We start from the raw sequence: 19,298 nt of genomic DNA, 5'->3' as shown, positions 1-19,298 counted from the left end.
ATGTGACATGTTTCTGGAGAGTGCACTTTTTTATGTCCTGGATCTTCCTCAGTAACTTTTAATGCTTATGCTATAAGTCTATCTAAGTTATTCCACTTCATGTAGCTGTAACTCATTGGCTCATGGTTGCCGCTTTTTTCCGGATCGGAGCTTTGCCAGAAAAAAGCGCCAGTCTAGACAGGGATCTTTTGGAAAATAAAGCCTTTTCCGAAAGATCCCTTATTCCTTTTTTTAAGAGGAATAAGGAATCTTTCGGAATAGGCTTTATTTTTTCTGAAAGATCCCCGTCTAGACTGGCACTTTTTTCTAGCAAAGCTCTGAGCTGGAAAAAAGTGGCAGCCATGTTTATGCAAATGAAGTGGGGGGGATTTAAAATCCCGCTTCATTTGCAATTGCGATGTGTCTAATTTGCATCCCTTTTACGGAAAAGGGATGCAGTCTAGACACAGCCACTTTGAATTTGCACTACTTCTGTTATGCAACCCTCCCATTAACACAGTATGGGGTGGACTCTCTTGTAAATCAATCGCCTGACAGCATCAGTGTAGACCAGCCTTGATGAGAATCCATAATAGAACACAGACTCTGAGGAAGGGAAGTACAGACATTGATGCGCAAGTGCTCGCCCATTGACTAAGCACGTCTTCAACATGCTAGTTAATACATACTGCTTTGTTGATCCCAGCGGTCTCGATGTAGCCAGCGGTATAGATATGGCCTCAGTCTCCCCTGTTGGAGCTATTGTGTTGTGAATAAAACATGGGAAGAATCAAAGAGCCAAAAAAAGGAGAATGATTCTGTAGACTAGTTACTAGGGGAACCCATCTAAACAGTGAGATGCTCAACTTCATGTCTTTATCCCAATGGCTATTTAATTAGTTAGAACAACTCTGGAAGGAGAGGTTGAGAGCATCTCTGAACTGAATAGCAGATTGCTCCCTGGCTGGGATTCTTTCAGGAAATACAGGAAATCTGCAGCCAGCACTCAACAGAAGCAGGAAATGAATCTTTATCTCCTACCTCAGAGGTGAACATTCCAATATTGAGCAAAAAATTAAAAAGGGAGGCTGGAACTCCCATTACCTCCTACCTCTGGTTGCTTTGTGACCTAAATCTTCTCTCCTCACCCCAAACACACTCCATGGTTTTGGGTTAAAGCTCTTCTAGAATTTGTTATACGTCTGTGAATATTTTCAGCTCAACATAAAATGCATTGTTTTTTAGCAGGACATTATTACCTGATGAAATTCACCCATGTATTATGGTTGTTGCACCTCGTGATGACAATCAGAAAAATGGGGTATAGAGACTTTGATTGCAATTCATTTCTATATCTTTGAACTAAACAGGTAAGGGAGTGGAACCAAAGAACTGTCAGACTAGGTGATCTTAGCTTCTGTAGGAAACATTAATGAATTGATAAAGTGCTCCCATATTTGTTGATGCTTATCATAAAGGTAGATACATACTTCACTCCCAAGCTTTCATATAATTCAATTAACCATAAATACATTTTTTTAAATAACCATGTGTTTTTACAACTCCAGTTTATTTTCCACATTCATTGATGAAAAATTAACATCTTTTCTTCAGAATACGGCAATTGTGTTAAATAACAAAAAATCTTCTGGTATGTACATTGTGTAAGTGCCTATTCTCATTCAATTGTTTGGAAGCAGTGTTTTAAAAGCATTTACTAGTTCATGGTATATCTGGAGAAATATGGATCTTAAAGTCTTTCTGCCTCCCTGTGGCCGTGTCTGACTGGCAGTAACCATACTTGCCTGATTTATAACAGGGTTCACAAATATTTGAAGATCCTTATACGACCCTCATCAGTGTGGTACCTCGGAGCACCTCAAAATCTTTATCACATTTATTGTCACTAATTCCATGTTAGCTGAACTAGCATCATTTCCATTTTTCAGATGAAGAGCTGAAGCACAAAGAAAGTAAATGTGCAAACTGCAAGAAGCACAAGAGGAACTGTGGTATCAAATCTATAGGTAGGAAAGTGGTGAATCCACCCCTCATTTTATACAGTCATGCAACATACATCAGATTCCCCATGTAGGTCTCACACATGAGCTGAGGACATCTCTCATAAGAGTCCAGTCCTGAGTTTTTAACTATTCAGGGGAACTGAGTAGATTCCCTGGTTGAAGATACACTCAAAGGGTACGTCTAGATTACATGCCTCTGCTGACAGAGGCATGTAAAATAGGCTACCTGACATAATCAATGAAGTGGGAATATAAATATCCCCGGCTTTATTAAAATAAAAATGGCCACCTCGCTTTGCAGGCTCAGCTGATCGTCGGCACAGTGCATGAGTCAAGATGAGGATCGGTCGACAAGGGAAGCCTTTGTTGGCTGCTCCCTTATGCCTCATGAAACGAGGTTTACAGGAGTGGTTGACAAAGGCTTCCCTTGTCGACCGATCCACATCTTGACTCGCGCGCTGTGCCGATGATTAGCTGAGCCTTTAAATGACACAAAATACTTTAAAATGACACAAAAAGGAACACTAAAACACAAAGAGCTCCCAAAAGGAAATGAAGCCCCTCCACAGCCCTCCAAAATACAAGACAAAAACACATCAACCATTGAACTATATGCCCCATAGATCCATCATGCACTAATGCTTCACCTTAACTCCAGGGCAAATGCAGGCTCAGGTCCAGCAGCCAGCCAGGAACATGTGCTCACTCCCCATTTCTGCCCACATTGAGCTGTCCATGGTGCTGAAATTTTCTTTAATCTTAATTTTCTTTAAGAGTTCAGTGGTGCTGAGCTGATTGGCACCAGCCAGGGATCTGGACCATCAGCGTCAATAAAGCTTTGTCACCTTAAACCACCTTGCTTAGTGGATTGACTTCATTTAACTGAGGCAGATTGTCTGTAGATCTGTGATTTCTTGTATGACCTTCTGAGACCACACGACATGGAACCTCATGTGCTAATTACAGCTGGATCCTCTCATTTAGAGCCCCATACAGTCTTGACTTTAAGGGGGTAAGTGGTATTAAATCCGCCATGTCTTTTTGCCTGTTCCCCAGTTCGTGGTTGAAAACAGGCTCAGGTTCACAGTAGGGAACTTAAATATCTTTTAAACAGTCGAGTAACCTCATGAATTCTAATTGGCTATTCTATAGTCTTTGGGGGCAGGGCTGGCAGGCACTGTATCAGAGGCAGCAGTGCAGGGTGTCAGGTAGGAGCTGGTCCACGAGGGGAGTCAATTTCAGAACCTGCTCCCTTGTGGACCGGCTGCCTTTTGCCCAGGGCTGCTGCCTCAGATAAAGAGGGAGGAAAATGTGTGTAGTCTACAGCATTAACCTATAAGCTTTTGCTTAGTGGTTAATCGGTTAATTGACTATACTATTATATCCCTAGTTCACAGCCACTGAACAGCTGGCCCTTTGGCTACAATGGAACTCTGCTGATTTACAATAGCTGGAGATTTGGCCAATGACTCCAATGGGGAGACATCCATGTACACAGGCAGGGGATCTGGTCTAATAGGCAGTGCCTGTGTGATGGTTACTCCACTGAGCATGTCTATGCACATCCACCAGACCTAGCACAGGATAGATAGGCCATGATGATCCTCAGTGGGCACAAGCTGAGGACTGTAGCAGGTGTAAAGAGGCCCGGTCTGCTTATGTTACATCACTACAAGCCAGGGGAGAATCCACATTCTCTTTTCTCTACCTCAACAAGGCTGCTGGGCAAGGATAAGAGGAAACTTTCCATGTGAGAGTTTGGGTAGGGAAGGCTCATCTCTATTTCAGTAACTGCCAAATCTAGGGACCGGTAGGAAGAGAACTGCTATGTGTAATGCACAGGAGCTGCTGGTGTGAGAACTGGGTGATGAAATTCCTGGCTACCAAGGATCCTATATTGGAGAGATCCTGGCACTGAGGGGCAGAGAAATTGAATTGTCCCCTCTTTCATGGAATTATCTTTCCCATGCAAATTATCAGCTGTCAATCGAAATATCAAATTTGTCTCCTCTTACAAGGCACGTAAGCAAGAGAGACCATCATGCCTCAAAGAAATGGGGTCCAGCGCAGGACCTGGGCCCATGGCAGAGAATGTTGCAATGTGGTGTCTGAAGGGACCCTTGTGGCATTTGTGAGACAATATATTATATTTTCAGCCAAAAGCACTTGATCTTCACAAACTACAAAACAAACTCTCCCTTTGTTGATGAGGTTGACTCATTGAATAACAGGGGAGGCAAAGGTCGGACAAATTAATCCCCAGTGCAAGAGTTACTCTGAATGTGCCTTTGGTTCTTTGAGCACATTAATTAGGTGTGATGACCTCCTGAGAGTCAGTATTCCTGCTTGCTACACCAAAATTTTCCCACAGGTCACAGAAGTCAGTATAAAACTTCCCACATGCTCCAAACAGGCAGTTTCTTTCTCTTTTCAGTCACAGAGATATACAGACAACATGATGACCACCATATATGGAGATCAAGAACAGCAACACTAAAAATCTCAGCCCAAGCTCCTACCAAATGAGCTAAAGGACAAAAAAACCACTTTGGTTGGAAAATAGGAGCAATTACTTCATCACAGAAGCCCGTTCTTTCACGGGGTTTTCTTCCTGACTAGAGAAAATGCCATTATCAGATGCTGAGATGCATAATTAGTGCTGTGAGTATCCTTTTCCCCAATCTGAGATGCCAAACCACGGAGCGTCCCTTGCCCAAAGGGACTATAAAGACTGATATTTATTTGCTCTCACCCCTTCTTGTGCTAAGGAATAATTTCATCACACTGAGATGGTTTTCACTCGGATTCTCCCACAGCAGAGTCACAAGTCACTGTTTGCTGCTCTAAGAAATGAACAGGAGTCTCTGTGTGTGGAGGGCATCATTGACCTATGTGTCCTTGTATATGTACAGTGTGTACACTGTATGGAACACCTGGCTGTGTTAGCCATCCCCTGCCCATGTCACTGTAGCTGCCTCATCTTGGCACAGAAGAGATGGAAGAGGGAAATCACTCGATGGTCACTGAGTTCATTCTCTCAGGACTGACAGATCGTCCGGAGCTGCAGCTCCCCTTGTTTTTTTTGTTCCTGCTCATTTGTGTTGTTACCATGGCAGGAAATGGAGGGATGGTTTTGTTAATCATGATTGACCCCCGACTCCACACCCCCATGTACTTTTTCCTCAGGAATTTGTCTTTCTGTGATTTCTGCTATTCCTTTGTTATTGCCCCAAAGATGCTGCAGAATTTCTTAGCCGAGAGGAGCAGCATTTCTTACACTGCCTGCGCTGTGCAAATGTACTTCGATATCACTTTTCAAGACACTGAGTGTCTCTTGCTGGCTGTGATGGCCTATGACCGTTATGTGGCCATCTGTAACCCACTGCACTATACAGTCACCATGTCCAGGCAGCGTTGTAACCTGCTGGTGGCTGCCTGCTATGCTATGGGGTTGGTGGACTCAGTAATTAATACATATTTTATATTCCGGCTGTCATTCTGCCACTCCAACATCATCAATCATTTCTACTGCGACATGCTCCCACTGCTGGCTCTCTCGTGCTCTGACACCAGCAGCAGTGAAATTGTGATGTTCGCATCCACATGCTACATTATAGTGAGCAGCGTTGTGACCATCCTCCTCTCTTACGTCTGTATCATCTCCACCATCCTGAAGATCAGCTCTGCTGAAGGACGACGCAAAACCTTCTCTACCTGCACTTGTCACCTGACTGCGGTGGTCATGTTTCATGGTACCCTCCTTTCCATGTATTTCCGACCCACCTCCAGCTATTCCTTGGGCACCGACAAAATAGCCTCAGTGTTCTACACGCTGGTGATCCCCATGTTGAACCCCCTCATCTACAGCCTGAGGAACAGGGAGGTGAAGGGTGCCCTGAGAAAAGCCATGAATGAACTCATAAGCACTTCTTGAATCTTTTTAACCCTCTTTGCAATAGGTTGGTTTTATGATGTAGATGCAAGTGTGAAGAGTGCGATTTCTGTGGTTGAATCAAAGGGAGTTTTGCATGCCCTCCTGCAACTCTTTAGCTCTTTCTGTGCTCGATGTGGTAGTTATAGAAATTGTTTTTGTCCATACACAAAGAGGAGAAAGGTCATTTACATCACAATAGGTTTTACTGTAAGTTAAGGAACAGCAAAACAAGTAAAAGCCAGGGTAACATTTCCAGGGTAACATAACCTAGTCTGCATAGCCTTCTCTTTTCCCAACTAAATGAACCCACTTCTGTCAGTCTTCCCTAATGTTGGCAATCTGAAAAATGGGTTCTGGAGTCACTGATTTCAAGGCCCTTTCTATATTTTGGAAATAAAGGGCTACAGGATTGGACCCTCAAAATTCCCAGACTGGGTGATCTTAGCTTCTATAGGCAACCTTAATGAATTGATAAGGTGCTCCCATATTTGCTGATGCTCACAGTAAAGGTAGATCGATACTTCATTCCCAAGCTTCCATGTAATTCCATGCACTGTAAATACAACATTTAAAAATGACTATATGTTATTGCAACTATCGCTTTATTTTCCACATGGGACTGGGGGAGGATTTGGGCTAAAAGGATTAACGGCATGCAGCCTCTAAGACTGGAAAAGCAGGTGGTGAGATAAATTTTTGCTTTGAATTCATTTAGGCTCTTACGTGAGGTGTTACTGACATTTTATCTTTTATTTCTTGGTAACCAATTCAGATCTTTATGTCTCATTACTGGTATTCACTGAAAATCTTTCTTTCTGAAGTCAATAAATGTGTTGGATTATTTTATTGAAGCCACTGTGTTTTGGTCTCAAAATATTTAGGAATTTCTACCTGGGAACAGGATTTGTGCCTGTCATATTCTGACAGACTTTAAAGAAGCTGATGTTGTACAGGAGGGTGCTGGACAGTACCAGACACCCATCCCATTCAGCATCTCTAGGCCTTGTGACCTACAGATAGCTGCTCTGTGTTGTTTTATTGAAAGGCAACATGTGATGCCCTTGTACCTGAACCTTCCAGAGGTAGAACCCAGAGCCTTAGCTGTGAGTTATTTTCATAGCCCAGATGTCCTACCCCAATATGGTAGCAGTCATGTTAGCAGAGAAGAAAGCCATCTCCTCCTCTGTCTGTGAGACTCTACTCTGGTTTCTCCGTACGTTAGTGGTGGGGCAGAGACTGCTGTTTCTCTGTCCCTGCAGAAGCAGTAAAGAGAGAGGGAGAGGGGGCTTTGGGATACCCAGTTCTTCTATTTATAGTCCTGTCCCCGCTTTGAGACACATTACCAGCAGGTTACTAGGAGACAAAATATCTATGTGAAAGCATCTTTATGTCGCCTTTTTCCTCATATTTTTGAGTTTTCTTTTATTTCCCTTTCTCCTCGATGATGCTATTTACTGCTTTGATACAGAATACACCACAGCACGCATTGCTTGGTTTCAGATAGACCTGTTTGCCCACATCTGTTTGTAACATGAGTTAATAGCAAACCCTTTCCTCTTCTAACTTCACATATCGTATTGCCACACATGATTTATCGGGATAATACCAATACACTAATTATGAGTTTTCAGAAAATACATTTCTAGGTATATTGTTAAAATACCTCAAAAGAAAAAAACCCCACAAAGACTTCACAGAAAGAAATCAAGCACCTCCACAGGCTATGCCCTTTGAAATACAAGATGAAAACACATCAGGCATTGACATATATGACACATAAAATGTGAGAGGACCACTGCCTGTGTCGCACACCAAAATGTTGTAGCCACACCCATAACCTCCCACCCTTCCCATTTCCAAAGAAACCCATTGCAATGGCGTATGGCATGTTTAATCCACCTCCCAATTGGCAAATGCCCCAGGGATCCAGCTAGGGTGTGCACAGGAATTAACCTGGATTAGAATCTTGTTCAATTCTGGTCCAATCTCTGAGGTCTGGCTCTATACTCCAATTTCCAGGCAGTTCATAAAAAAGCCCTTCTAAGTGTGTCAAATTCAGCAGAGTCAGGGCTCTTCCACCAGTGAAAGTTGCTAAATTGGAAGTCCTTCTGCTCTTGTTTAAACCTCTCCCCTTCCAGAAGGGCTGTGATCTTCCCTTACAGAACAAGTAAATATTCCCCTCTCTGAACCATCACTGCCATTTGTTGTGGGATGAAGAAGTTTTCAGTGAAGCCGTACTGCCCCGTGTGACATTCCTAGAAGGCAGATGCATGAAGAGAATTTTCTCTTCCCTAGGATGACCAGATTGTTGTATCAGGACAAGTGGTTGCTCCTAGCACAGTCTCCAATGGACCCATTTACTTAATTATTGGGCTGTAACAACAAGACACTCACCTCTCCCGAACATCCCTTCTGGTTGGGTGTCTCTAGGCTTTAAAGAGTCCCTACCCTGCTATCAGGCCATCACCCAGGGATTCCTACCTGAAGACAATGTTTTTGCCTTTCCAGGTTCCTTCTGACCCCTTGCTGTGTAGTTGGGCCACTAAGCACTTCAGATCCCTTTTACCAGTGTCTAATTGTAGGCCTCTTGCTCAGTGACCCAACCGCCACTCCAGCCCAGGGACCCTAGGAACAGCAGGCACACAGCACTATGTCCCTTTAACTAAACTGCTTCAGTTTCCTGGGCTACTACACCATGTGCTCAGACTTCACTGATGCTTCCCCTTTATCCCAGGGAAAAGATAGTTGGAGGCCCAGCAACCAGCCAGGAGCACCTGCTCCCTCCCCAGTTCTGCCAGCACTGAGCCGTCCGTTGTGCTAAAGTTTGTTTTAGTCAGCCAGGAGTTCAAAGGTACTACGCTGATTTGCACCATGTGAAATTCTAGAGCACAGTGGGATTCTTTGGGTCGGGAGCCGAATTCAGTCAGGGACCACACACAAGTTAGGAGCAAAAAACAAAACAAAACAAAACAAAAAAACCCACATTTGTCAAGGCTTCTTCTCCACTCTGCAGGCACCCACTCCTGCATTTATCATGCCAAAGTACCCTAAAACCTTATGGCTACGTCTACACTGGCATGATTTTCCGAAAATGCTTTTAACGGAAAAGTTTTCCGTTAAAAGCATTTTCGGAAAAATCGTGTCTACATTGGCAGGATGCTTTTCCACAAAAAGTGCTTTTCCCCAAAAAACGTCTGTGGCCAATCTAAACGTGGTTTTCCGCAAAAATGCCCCGATCGCCATTTTCTGTCTTTCTGTCCAGGCTGTGGTACAAAACTTCCACCCAAAATCTTAAAAACCTAGTTTTTGGGGATAAAAATCCACTGCCACCAACCAGGTAATTATAAGAAAAAAGCAGGGCAGAGATCATTTGGGAAATTGCACCCCTAAAGTAAAAACCAGGCTACAAAAATTAACCAGAACCAGGTTAATAAAATGAAAAGAGAAAGAACTTTAATTGTCACCACAATATTCCTGTTTCAAGCATAATGACTAAATGAAAAAAATACAAATTAATATACTCATGGGGGGAATCCTACCATGGGCCAAGAGCTTAATTACAAATGAGAGGAAATGCCCTTTTTTTTAAAATGCACAGACATCAGATCCCATTTCCCACTCTATAAAACAATAAAACCTAATGGCTTTATCTAAACCTTACCCTCCTTACAGATAGGGAAGAGTCTTTTCTTGGAGCGGGAGACATGTCTGTCTCCCTCAGCAGCTGGAGAGAAAAACGTGTCAGGGACAAAGAAGAGAAAAAACCCACAAATTCCTTTGTCCCAGTTTGAAATTCCTACTTGCATTCCTAATGGCTGAGTCTACCTGACTTAGGTAAGGGACATAGTTAACCCCTTAATCCCCAGGCTGCTGCCTAACCTCATAGACTCATAGGGTATGTCTACACTACCCCGCTAGTTCGAACTAGCGGGGTAATGTAGGCATACCGCACTTGCAAATGAAGCCCGGGATTTGAATTTCCCGGGATTCATTTGCATAAGTGGGGAGCCGCCATTTTTAAATCCCCGCTGCTTCGAACCCCGTGTAGCACGGCTACACGGGGCTCGAACTAGGTTCCTATTCCGAACTACCGGTACACCTCGTAGAACGAGGTGTACCGGTAGTTCGGAATAGGAATCCTAGTCCGAACTATCTAGTTCGAGCCCCGTGTAGCCACGCTACACGGGGTTCGAAGCAGCGGGGATTTAAAAATGGCGGCTCCCCGCTTATGCAAATGAAGCCCGGGAAATTCAAATCCCGGGCTTCATTTGCAAGTGCGGTATGCCTACATTACCCTCCTAGTTCGAACTACAGAGGAAGGCGAAAAACCTCCAGGGTCTCTGCCAATCTACCCTGAAGGAAAATTCCTTCCCGACCCCAAATATGGTCTAACCCTCATGGTCATGACAACCACTCACCGTGGCCCCAATTTAGAAGGAGAAAGACACTCTCCTCATATTCCCCTTGTACATCATAGCCTACGGGGGCTCAGCCTAACAGATTTTGTTTGCTCCAGGCCACAAGCGAACAGATGGGGGATTTAGCACCTCTGCGAGCTCCCCAGTACTGGGGTCCCTGAGTGTCTGGGGCTGAATCTAGGCAATACGAGGCCCACAGGCAGCCCCCGGGCAGGAGGTTCCCCATGCCTGTTCTGGACCACTAACATCTCTGAGTCAAGATACACAGATTTACTGTACATTCCTGATTTTTAGTATGACTTTCTGAGAAGACACAACATGGAACCTCACGCACTATTTACAGGTAGCACATCTCAAATAAAAACCCATCCAGCCTTGATTGTACGTGGTATTAAATCCACCATGTCTCTTGGCCCGTTTCCCTGCTCATGATTGAAAACATGCTCAGGTTCACACCAGTTGAAGACCTTGGCCTTTGGTTACAATGAAGCCGTCCTGAGTTACATCGACTGGGGATCTAGCCAACGACTCCAAAAGGAGAGACATCCATGGACAAAGCAGGGGATCTGGTCTAATGGGCATTCTCTATGGGATGGTTACACCATTGAGCTTCTCTATCCACGTCCTCCAGACCGAGCGCAGTTCAGGCAAGCTCTGAGCAGCCTTAGTGTGCAAAAGCAGAACAATGTAGAAAGTCTAAGGAGACCCTGTCAGCCTGTGTGACATCGCTACAAAACACAAGAGAATCCACAGTCTCTTTTTTTTCTACCTTAACAAGGTTTCTGGGCAGGACCAAGTGGCAGCCGCTGGGCAAATCGCCATGTGAGAGATTGGGCAGACAGGGCTCAGCTGTATTTCAGCAACTGCCAAACCCTGGGAAGTGACGGAAGAGAATTGCTATGTGCAATGCCTAGGAGTGACCACTGTCATAAGTAGCCCATCTCACTAGATGAGATGCAGGAAAAATCCTGTACAGGACAGACCCTAGCACTGAAGGGTGCAGGAATTGAATTTTCCCCTCTCTCCAGGAGTCATCGTTTCCATTCAAAGTATCAACTTTCTACCAATTTATCAAACTCGCCTACTCCCCACGCCACGGCTGTGGGACACTGGTGATGTTCCAGGGTAGTTCAGCAAGAGGGGAGACCATCACGCTGTGCAGTCTGGGACCCTGGCCCAAGCCAGAGGATGGGGGAATGTGGTATCACGGGGACCCTTCTGGTATTTCTCAGCTGAACAACTAAGTTTGGTCTCTACAAACAATAAAACACACTTTCCTTTTTGTTCAGATTTACTTAGTATCCTTGTGGAACGGAAAGGCATGGGATGCCGTAGATCCCTAGACCCGTATTGAATAACTCTGACTTATATTACATCATTAAATAACACTAGGCAGAAGGAGTGGGTCAAATTAATCCCCAGGGCATGAATTATCCCCATGGTGGCTTTGGTTCCCTGAGCTCATTAATGAGGTGTTGGGTCTCTCTGAGCTCAGGTATTCCCAGGTGCTTCAGGAATAATGTTCCATAGAGCGCAGATCTCAGTATAAAACTTCATTGATACTCCCAACTGGCAGTTTCTGTCCAAGAGGAAACACTACCATATGTGTCTCTTCTCAGCAGATAAGTGCTGTTGTCCTGCATCACAGCCACGAAACTGCAGAGACACCAGGGTGATAAGCAGGTATTGAACTGAAGATCCTCAGCAGTATATACTTGAGACCAGACTCAACTCCTCCAACTAAATGAAAAACCTCTGTGTTTGGGAAATACAGGCAAACTCACTGGAGGAAGTACTTTCTCTGGGCTTTCCTATAGATTAGGGAACGTGCCATTTTCAGTGCCAAAAACTGTCATTAGCAGAATATACAAGCTTCACCCAAACCGAGATTCCAAGTCGCAGAGCTCCCCTTGCTTAAAGAGGGAAGGGAGACTGACACACATTAATCTCAGCCCTTCTTGAGATAAGCAATAATCTCATCCGACTGAGATGGTTTCACCCTGATTCTCTTACAGCGTAGTCACAAGTCACTGTTTGTTGCTCAGATTAGTGAACAGGAGTGTTCCTGTGTGTAGTGTAGTTAACCTGTGTATCCTTGTATTTGTAGAGTGTGTGCATGGTATGGAACAACTGGAATAATCAACCATGGACATCGGGCTCTGTGGATTAAGCCCTTCTTTCAGATCATAGTGGCATCCATTTTTCATCATTTACATCGTTACATAGAAGGGACAAGTTTGCAGAGCCATCCTCCTACCCACAACCCTGTACCTACCTGATCTCCAGATCAGAGGACATGGAAGAGGGAAATCACTCAGAGGTGACTGAGTTCATTCTCTCAGGACTGACAGATCATCCGGATCTGCAGGTCCCCCTGTTTGTGTTGTTCCTACTGATTTACATTGTCACCGTGGTGGGAAATGGGGGGATGATCTTCTTAATCAAGACTGACCCCCGACTCCACACCCCCATGTACTTTTTCCTCAGTTACTTGTCTTTCTGTGATCTTTGCTATTCCACAGCAATTGCCCCTAAAATGCTGCAGAATTTCTTAGCCAAGAGGAAAAGCATTTCTCGCACTGCCTGTGCTGTGCAATTTTTTTTATGGTACCTTTTGCAAGATGTTGAGTGTTTCTTGCTGGCTGTGATGGCGTATGACCGTTATGTGGCCATCTCCAACCCACTGCTCTATACGGTCACTATGTCCAGGAGGCTTTGCAACCTGCTGGTGGCTGGGGTGTATGGGGCGGCATTGGCGGATGCAACGACAGCCACGTATTATACATTCCGGCTGTCATTCTGCCGCTCCAACGTCATCAATCATTTCTGCTGTGACTTCCCTCCACTGCTGGCGCTCTCCTGCTCTGACACCCGCATCAATGAGATTTTGATGTTTGCCTCCATGTGCTACACTGTATCGATCAGTGTTGTGATCATTCTCCTCTCCTATGTCTGTATCATCTCCACCATCTTGCGGATCCGCTCTGCCAACGGCTTGCGCAAGACCTTCTCTACCTGCGCTTCCCACTTGACTGCAGTGGGCATGTTTCATGGCACCCTCCTCTTTATGTATTTCCGACCTGTCTCCAGCTATTCCATAGACATGGACAAAATAATCTCAGTGTTCTACATGCTGGTGATCCCCATGTTGAACCCCCTCATCTACAGCCTGAGGAACACAGAGGTGAAGGGCGCCATGAGGAAAGCAATGAATAAACTCCAGACCAGTTCCTGAATCTTTGTAACTCAGGTCAAACGGTTGGTTTTAAGATGTAGTTGCAAGTGTGAAGTGTGTGGTATTTATTGCTGAACCAAAGGGCGTTTTCACACCCTCCTGAGGTCTGCGGCTCTTCATCTGCCCTGTGCATTGATTATAGAGATTGTCACTTGGTTTGTGTCCATACGCAAGGAGGAGAACTATTACTTCAATCACAAGGAGATTCATTGTAAGCTAAGGGCACAGCAAAACATGTAAGAACAAGAGTAACATTCCCAAGAGAGAGCACGGTGTGGCTGTCTGTGACAGTCTGTACTGAACTGAATAGACAATGTGGAAACAGTGAGTTTTGTCCCCAGAATCAGTTACAAAGAAAGTTCAGTCATACAGACACCAGATAGTTATGCCAAATTAACAGGTTCGCTACGAGTTCTTGTTCTCCCCTAGATTCATGGAATTATAGAACTGGAAGAGGTCATCTAGTCCAGGTACATGCATTCAGGGCAGGAGAAAGCACTAACTCAACCTTTCCCAGCATGTGTTTGTCTCACCTGCTCTTACAGCTCTCCAGTGACAGAGAATCCACAACATACCAAGGCCATTTATTCCAGTGCTTAGCAACTGTAACATTGTTGAAGGTTTTTCTAATAGTCAACCTAAACGTCCCTTCCTACAATTTAAACCCATTGCTTCAACTTCAACTTCTCCCTGCTGAGTGTCATCTGCAACCTTTATCAGGACACTCTCTATGCCATTTTCTGTAGGACTGATGCCGATATTAAACAGAACCGGACTGAGAACTGATCCCTCACTGTGAGACTTTTCTGTACAGTGCCTTTTTATTCTGTCTTGGATCTTTCTTAGTGACTGTCAATGCTACTGCTGTAAGTCTAAGGATATGGTTAGACTACAAGTGTTTTTCCAGGATACTGGAGGTATCCCAGAAAAACTTTTCCAAGTCTAGGGATGCATTTGCTCTTCCTTTTGTTTTCTGGAAGAGCAAACGGGGTCTTTCAGAAGCCCCCGTATTCCTCATTTTACGAGGAATACGGGGGATTCCGAAAGAGGGGGTTTATCCGACGTTTGACCCAACTAGACTGGCCAAAGTCGGAAAAGCGTCTCCTGACAAAATGACTGTGTTTTCTAACATGCTTTTACAGATCTCCAATGATGGAGATCCCACAACTGTGAGGCAAGTGTTTGTCTAACCTACCCCAGTAATAAAAATTCCACAACCTCGCCAGTGTTTAGTTACCATGATGGTGTTTTTCCTAATGTCCAACTTAACCCTACCTTACTACAATTTAACCCATTGCCTTTTGTTCTACCATCAGAGGTGAAGAATTTTTTTCCCTATTCTTTGTAACACCATTGACATGTTTGAAATTTCTTATCATGTCCCCTCCAAGCATTCCCTTCTTCATACCAAGTAAACCCAGTACTTCCAGTCTTTCCTCATAGGTCATGTTTTGTAGGCCTTTAATCAATTTTCTTACCCATTGTTGAACTTTTTCCACAGCTTTCCTGAATGTGGTGCCCAGAAGTGGACACACTACTCCAATTCAGTCATGATCAGCATGAAGTAGAGTGAAAGCATTGCCTCTTGTATCTTGCTTACAGCACTCCGACTAACACATCCAAAGATGGAGGGTTTTTTGTTTTATTTGTTTGTTTTTTTCATCGGTGTTTTAATGTTGACTCAATATACTCTGTGGGCCACTATGACCCCTAGATTCCTTTCTGCCCTGCTCCTTCCTAAACAGTAATTTTCCTTTTTTTGTGTGTTCTTTCCCAAGGAAGTGTTTTCTTTTTGTCCTTTTTGAATTTCATCCTATTTTCCTATGACTATTTCAACAGTTTTTCCACATTATTTTTAATTCTCATTTAATGTCCCTTAAAGACACTTGTAACTTCTCCCAGCTTGGTGTCATCTGCATCCTTTATCGGGCCATTCTCTGTAGCACTGATAACGATATTAAACAGAACAGGACTTAAAACTGATCCCTCCCTATGAGACGTTTCTGGACACTGCCCTTTACTCTGCCCTGGATCTTTCTCAGCCACCATCACTTCCTATACTGTAAGTCGATCTAATTTATATCACTTCATGCAGATATAACTCAGTTTGACTTACAAGAGACTCCACCCTATGCTGTGGGAAAGTTGTGTAACAGAAGTAGTACAAATTCAATCACTTGATGCCATCCGTGTAGATCAGGCTTGATAAAAATCCATGATGGAACACAGAATCCATCGGAAGGGAAATACAGCCGTTGATGTGTAAGTGCTCTCCCATTGACTAAGAACATCTTCGACAAGCTGGTTAATAAATATTGCTTTGTTTATTCCAGCAGTTTTGATTTAGCCAGTGGTATTGATATGGCCTCAAGCTCCCCTTTCGGAGCTATTACATTGTTAATAAAACACAGGAAGAATAAAAGGGCGAAAAAAAGGAGAATGATTCTATAGACCAGTTACTAGGGAAACCCATCTAGACAGTATCAGAGGGGTAGCCATGTTAGTCTGAATCTTCATAAACAACGAGAAATCCTATGGCACCTTATAGATTAACAGATTTATTGGAACATAAGATTTTTATGGGCAAATACCCACTTTATCAGATGCATGAGATGAACTGAGTCTTTTTTCATGAAAACTTATGCTCCAATAAATCTATTACGCTGTGTCTACATTGGCACCCTTTTCCGGAAAAGGGATGCTAATGAGACACTTTGGAATTGCAAATGCCCCGGGGATTTAAATTTTCCCCACAGCATTTGCATGAACATGGCTGCCGCTTTTTTCCGGCTCGGGGCTTGAAAGTAGGAATAAGGGATCTTCCGGCAAAGCCCCGAGCCGGAAAAAAGCGGCAGCCATGTTCATGCAAATAAAGCGGGGAAAATTTAAATCCCCGGGGCATTTGCAATTCTGAAGTGTCTCATTAGCATCCCCTTTCCGGAAAAGGGTGCCAATGTAGACACAGCCTTAGTCTATAAGGTGCCCGGGACTTCTCGTTGTTCATCTAGACAATGAGATGCTCAGTTTCATGTCTTTATTCCAAGGGCCACTTAATTAGGTAGAACAACTTTGTAAGAAGAGGTTAAGAGCATCTCAGAGCTGAATAGCAGATTATTCCCTAGCTGGAATTCTTTCAGGAAATACAGGAAACCCAAGCGCACATCTTTGCCAAGCACTCGACAGAAGCAGGAAGTGAATCTTGATCTCCCTCCTCAGAGGTGAACATCCCAATATTGGGGAAAAAAAAACAAAGAGAGGATGCAACCACGTTTCCCCCACACACACACTCACACACATCTCCTACCTTTGGCTGCTTTGTGACCTAAATCTTCTCCCCTCCTCCACTCATGGTTTGGAGACAAAGCTAGTGTAGAATTTATAATCCAACTATGAAAAGTTTGAGGTCAACCCAAACTGCATTGCTTTTAACAGTACATTATTTCCTCATAACAATTCACCCATTTCTAGAGTCTTTTGCATCATGAGGTTGTTATGCCTCATGTTGACAATCAGAAACATGGGTTACTGAGACTTAGCTCTTTAGTTCCAAGATATAGAAATGGACTTGAAATCCAAGGGAGTGGACCCAAAGAACTGACAGACTGGGTGATCTTAGCTTCTGTAGGCAACATTAATGAATTGATAAAGTGCCCCCATACTTGTTGAAGCTTATCGTAAAGGTAGATACTTACTTCACTCCTGAGTCTCTATATTCACCATAAATACATTTTTAAATGACCATATGGTTTTGTAACTATCTTTTTATTTTTCACATTCATTGATGAAAAATTAACATATTTCTTTCAGAATACAGGAATTGTGTGAAATAAAAAAAAATCTTTTGTTCTGTACAATGTGTAAGTGCTTTTTCTCATTTCAACTGTGTGGAAGAAATGTTTCCAAAAGCATTTACTAGTTTGTGCTAGATCTGGACAAATAAGAAAATGGGGATCTTGAATTCTTTCTACCACCTTTTGGCCATGTCTGATTGGGAGTAATTGGACTTGCCTGCCTTATTGCAGGGTTCATAAATATATGTAGCTCCTTACATGGCTCTCAACAATGCAGTGCCTCCGAGACCTCATTATCTTTATTGTATGCATTGTCTCTAATTCCACGTTAGGAGGAGCAGTATCATTTCCAATTTTCAGATGAAGAGCTGAGCCACAGAGAAAATAAATGTGCCAGAGCCATGGAAGAGAATGTTGCAATGTGGTGTCTGAGGGATCCCAGTGACATTTGTGAGCCAAAATGTTGGCCAAAAGCATTGATCTTCCCAAACTAAAAAACAAACCCTCCCTTTGTTGAAAGACTCATTGAATAACACGGGAGACAAAAGTGGGACAAATTAATCTCCAGGGCCTGAGTTACTCTGAAGGTGTCTTTGGTTTCCTGAGCACATTAAATAGGTGTGATGACCTCCTGAGAGTTGGTATTCCCACTTGCTTCAGCAAGCTTGTCCCACAGTTCACAGATCTCAGTATAAAACTTCCCACCGTCTCCCAACAGGCAGTTTCTTTCTCTTTTCAGTCACACACCCATACAGACACCACGGTGATCAGCAGGTAGAGAGCTCAATAACATCAGCACTAAAAATCTCTGCCTGAGATCCTACCAAATGAGCTAAAGGATAAAAAACCTTTTTGATTGGAAAAAAGGGGCAATTACTTTGTCACGGATGCCAGAGCTCAATCCTTGAGGAGGCCATTTGGGGCAGAAATTTGTCAGGGATGGTATTTGGTCCTGCTGTGAAAGCAGCAGACTGCATTCAAGGTCTCTTCTAGTTCTAGGAGTTAGGCAATCTCCATTAATTTAAGTATAGGACTCTACTTCAGTGACCCAACTGTCACTCCAGCCTAGGGACCCTCTGAACAGTAGCTGCACCACACCATGTCCCTTTAATTAAACTGCTTCAGTTTCCTGGGGTACTGCACCATGTCCCCAGACTTCACTGATGCTTCACCTTTACCTCAGGGGAAAGGTATTTTGAGGCCGAGCAGCTACCCAAGAGCGCCTGCTCGCTCCCCCAGTTCTGCCAGCACTGAGCTGTCCGTGGTGCTAAAGTTCGTTTCACCCAGACAGGAGTTCAAAGGCACGACGCTGATTTACACCATGTGAGATTCTAGACCAGGGTGGGAAACCTTCCTTGGGTCGGGAGTCACTGGCCCAAAGAAAAATCAATAGGGGAACACACAAGTTAGGATAAAAAATTTTAAAAACCACTTCTCACTGTGGCCCCAATTGAGACGGAGAAAGCCACTCTCCTTGTATTCCCCTTCTACATCATAGCCTAAGAGATTTTCTGTGCTCCAGGCCCCAAGCAAGCAGATGGGGGATTTAGCATCTGTGTGAGATACCAAATGCTGGGGTCCCTGAGTGTCCAGGACTAAATCCAGGCAATTCGAGGGCTGCATGAGGGTCCCAGGCCGGTGGTTCCCCATGCCTGTTCTGGACCACTGACCTCTATGGGCATGTCTAGATTGCATCCCTCTGTCGGCAGGTCAACATTGCAAATGAGGCAGGGATTTAACCCTCCCATGCCTAATTTGCATAAAAATGGCCCCCGCATTTTGCCGACTCAGCCATTTGTCCACAAAAAGAGGCAGTCTAGAGGGGATCTGTTGAGAAAAAAAAACTTTTTTGACAGATCCCTTATGCCTCCTGCAAGGAGGTTTCCAAGATCTGTCAAAAAAGGCTTTCTTTCTCGA

General features: G+C 44.0%; 2 protein-coding genes across 2 annotated transcripts; both read left to right on the top strand.

The window, feature by feature from the left end:
* The first annotated feature begins 4,998 nt into the window (after window positions 1-4,998).
* On the top strand, window positions 4,999-5,937 carry LOC102451610 (olfactory receptor 8U9-like). The gene has a single exon (XM_006133571.2). The coding sequence runs from the start codon at window positions 4,999-5,001 to the stop codon at window positions 5,935-5,937; it is 939 nt and encodes a 312-aa protein (XP_006133633.2).
* Window positions 5,938-12,651: 6,714 nt separating this feature from the next.
* On the top strand, window positions 12,652-13,590 carry LOC142829330 (olfactory receptor-like protein OLF2). Its single transcript, XM_075928820.1, has one exon. It carries the CDS (start codon window positions 12,652-12,654, stop codon window positions 13,588-13,590), a length of 939 nt encoding a protein of 312 aa, XP_075784935.1.
* Window positions 13,591-19,298: the final 5,708 nt, after the last annotated feature.

This window comes from Pelodiscus sinensis, chromosome 4 (genome assembly GCF_049634645.1).
Source record: "Pelodiscus sinensis isolate JC-2024 chromosome 4, ASM4963464v1, whole genome shotgun sequence".
In the NCBI taxonomy this organism is placed as follows: Eukaryota; Metazoa; Chordata; order Testudines; family Trionychidae; genus Pelodiscus; species Pelodiscus sinensis.
Note: the sequence above shows the minus strand (reverse complement) of the source record. Positions and strands in the feature narration are given on the sequence as shown.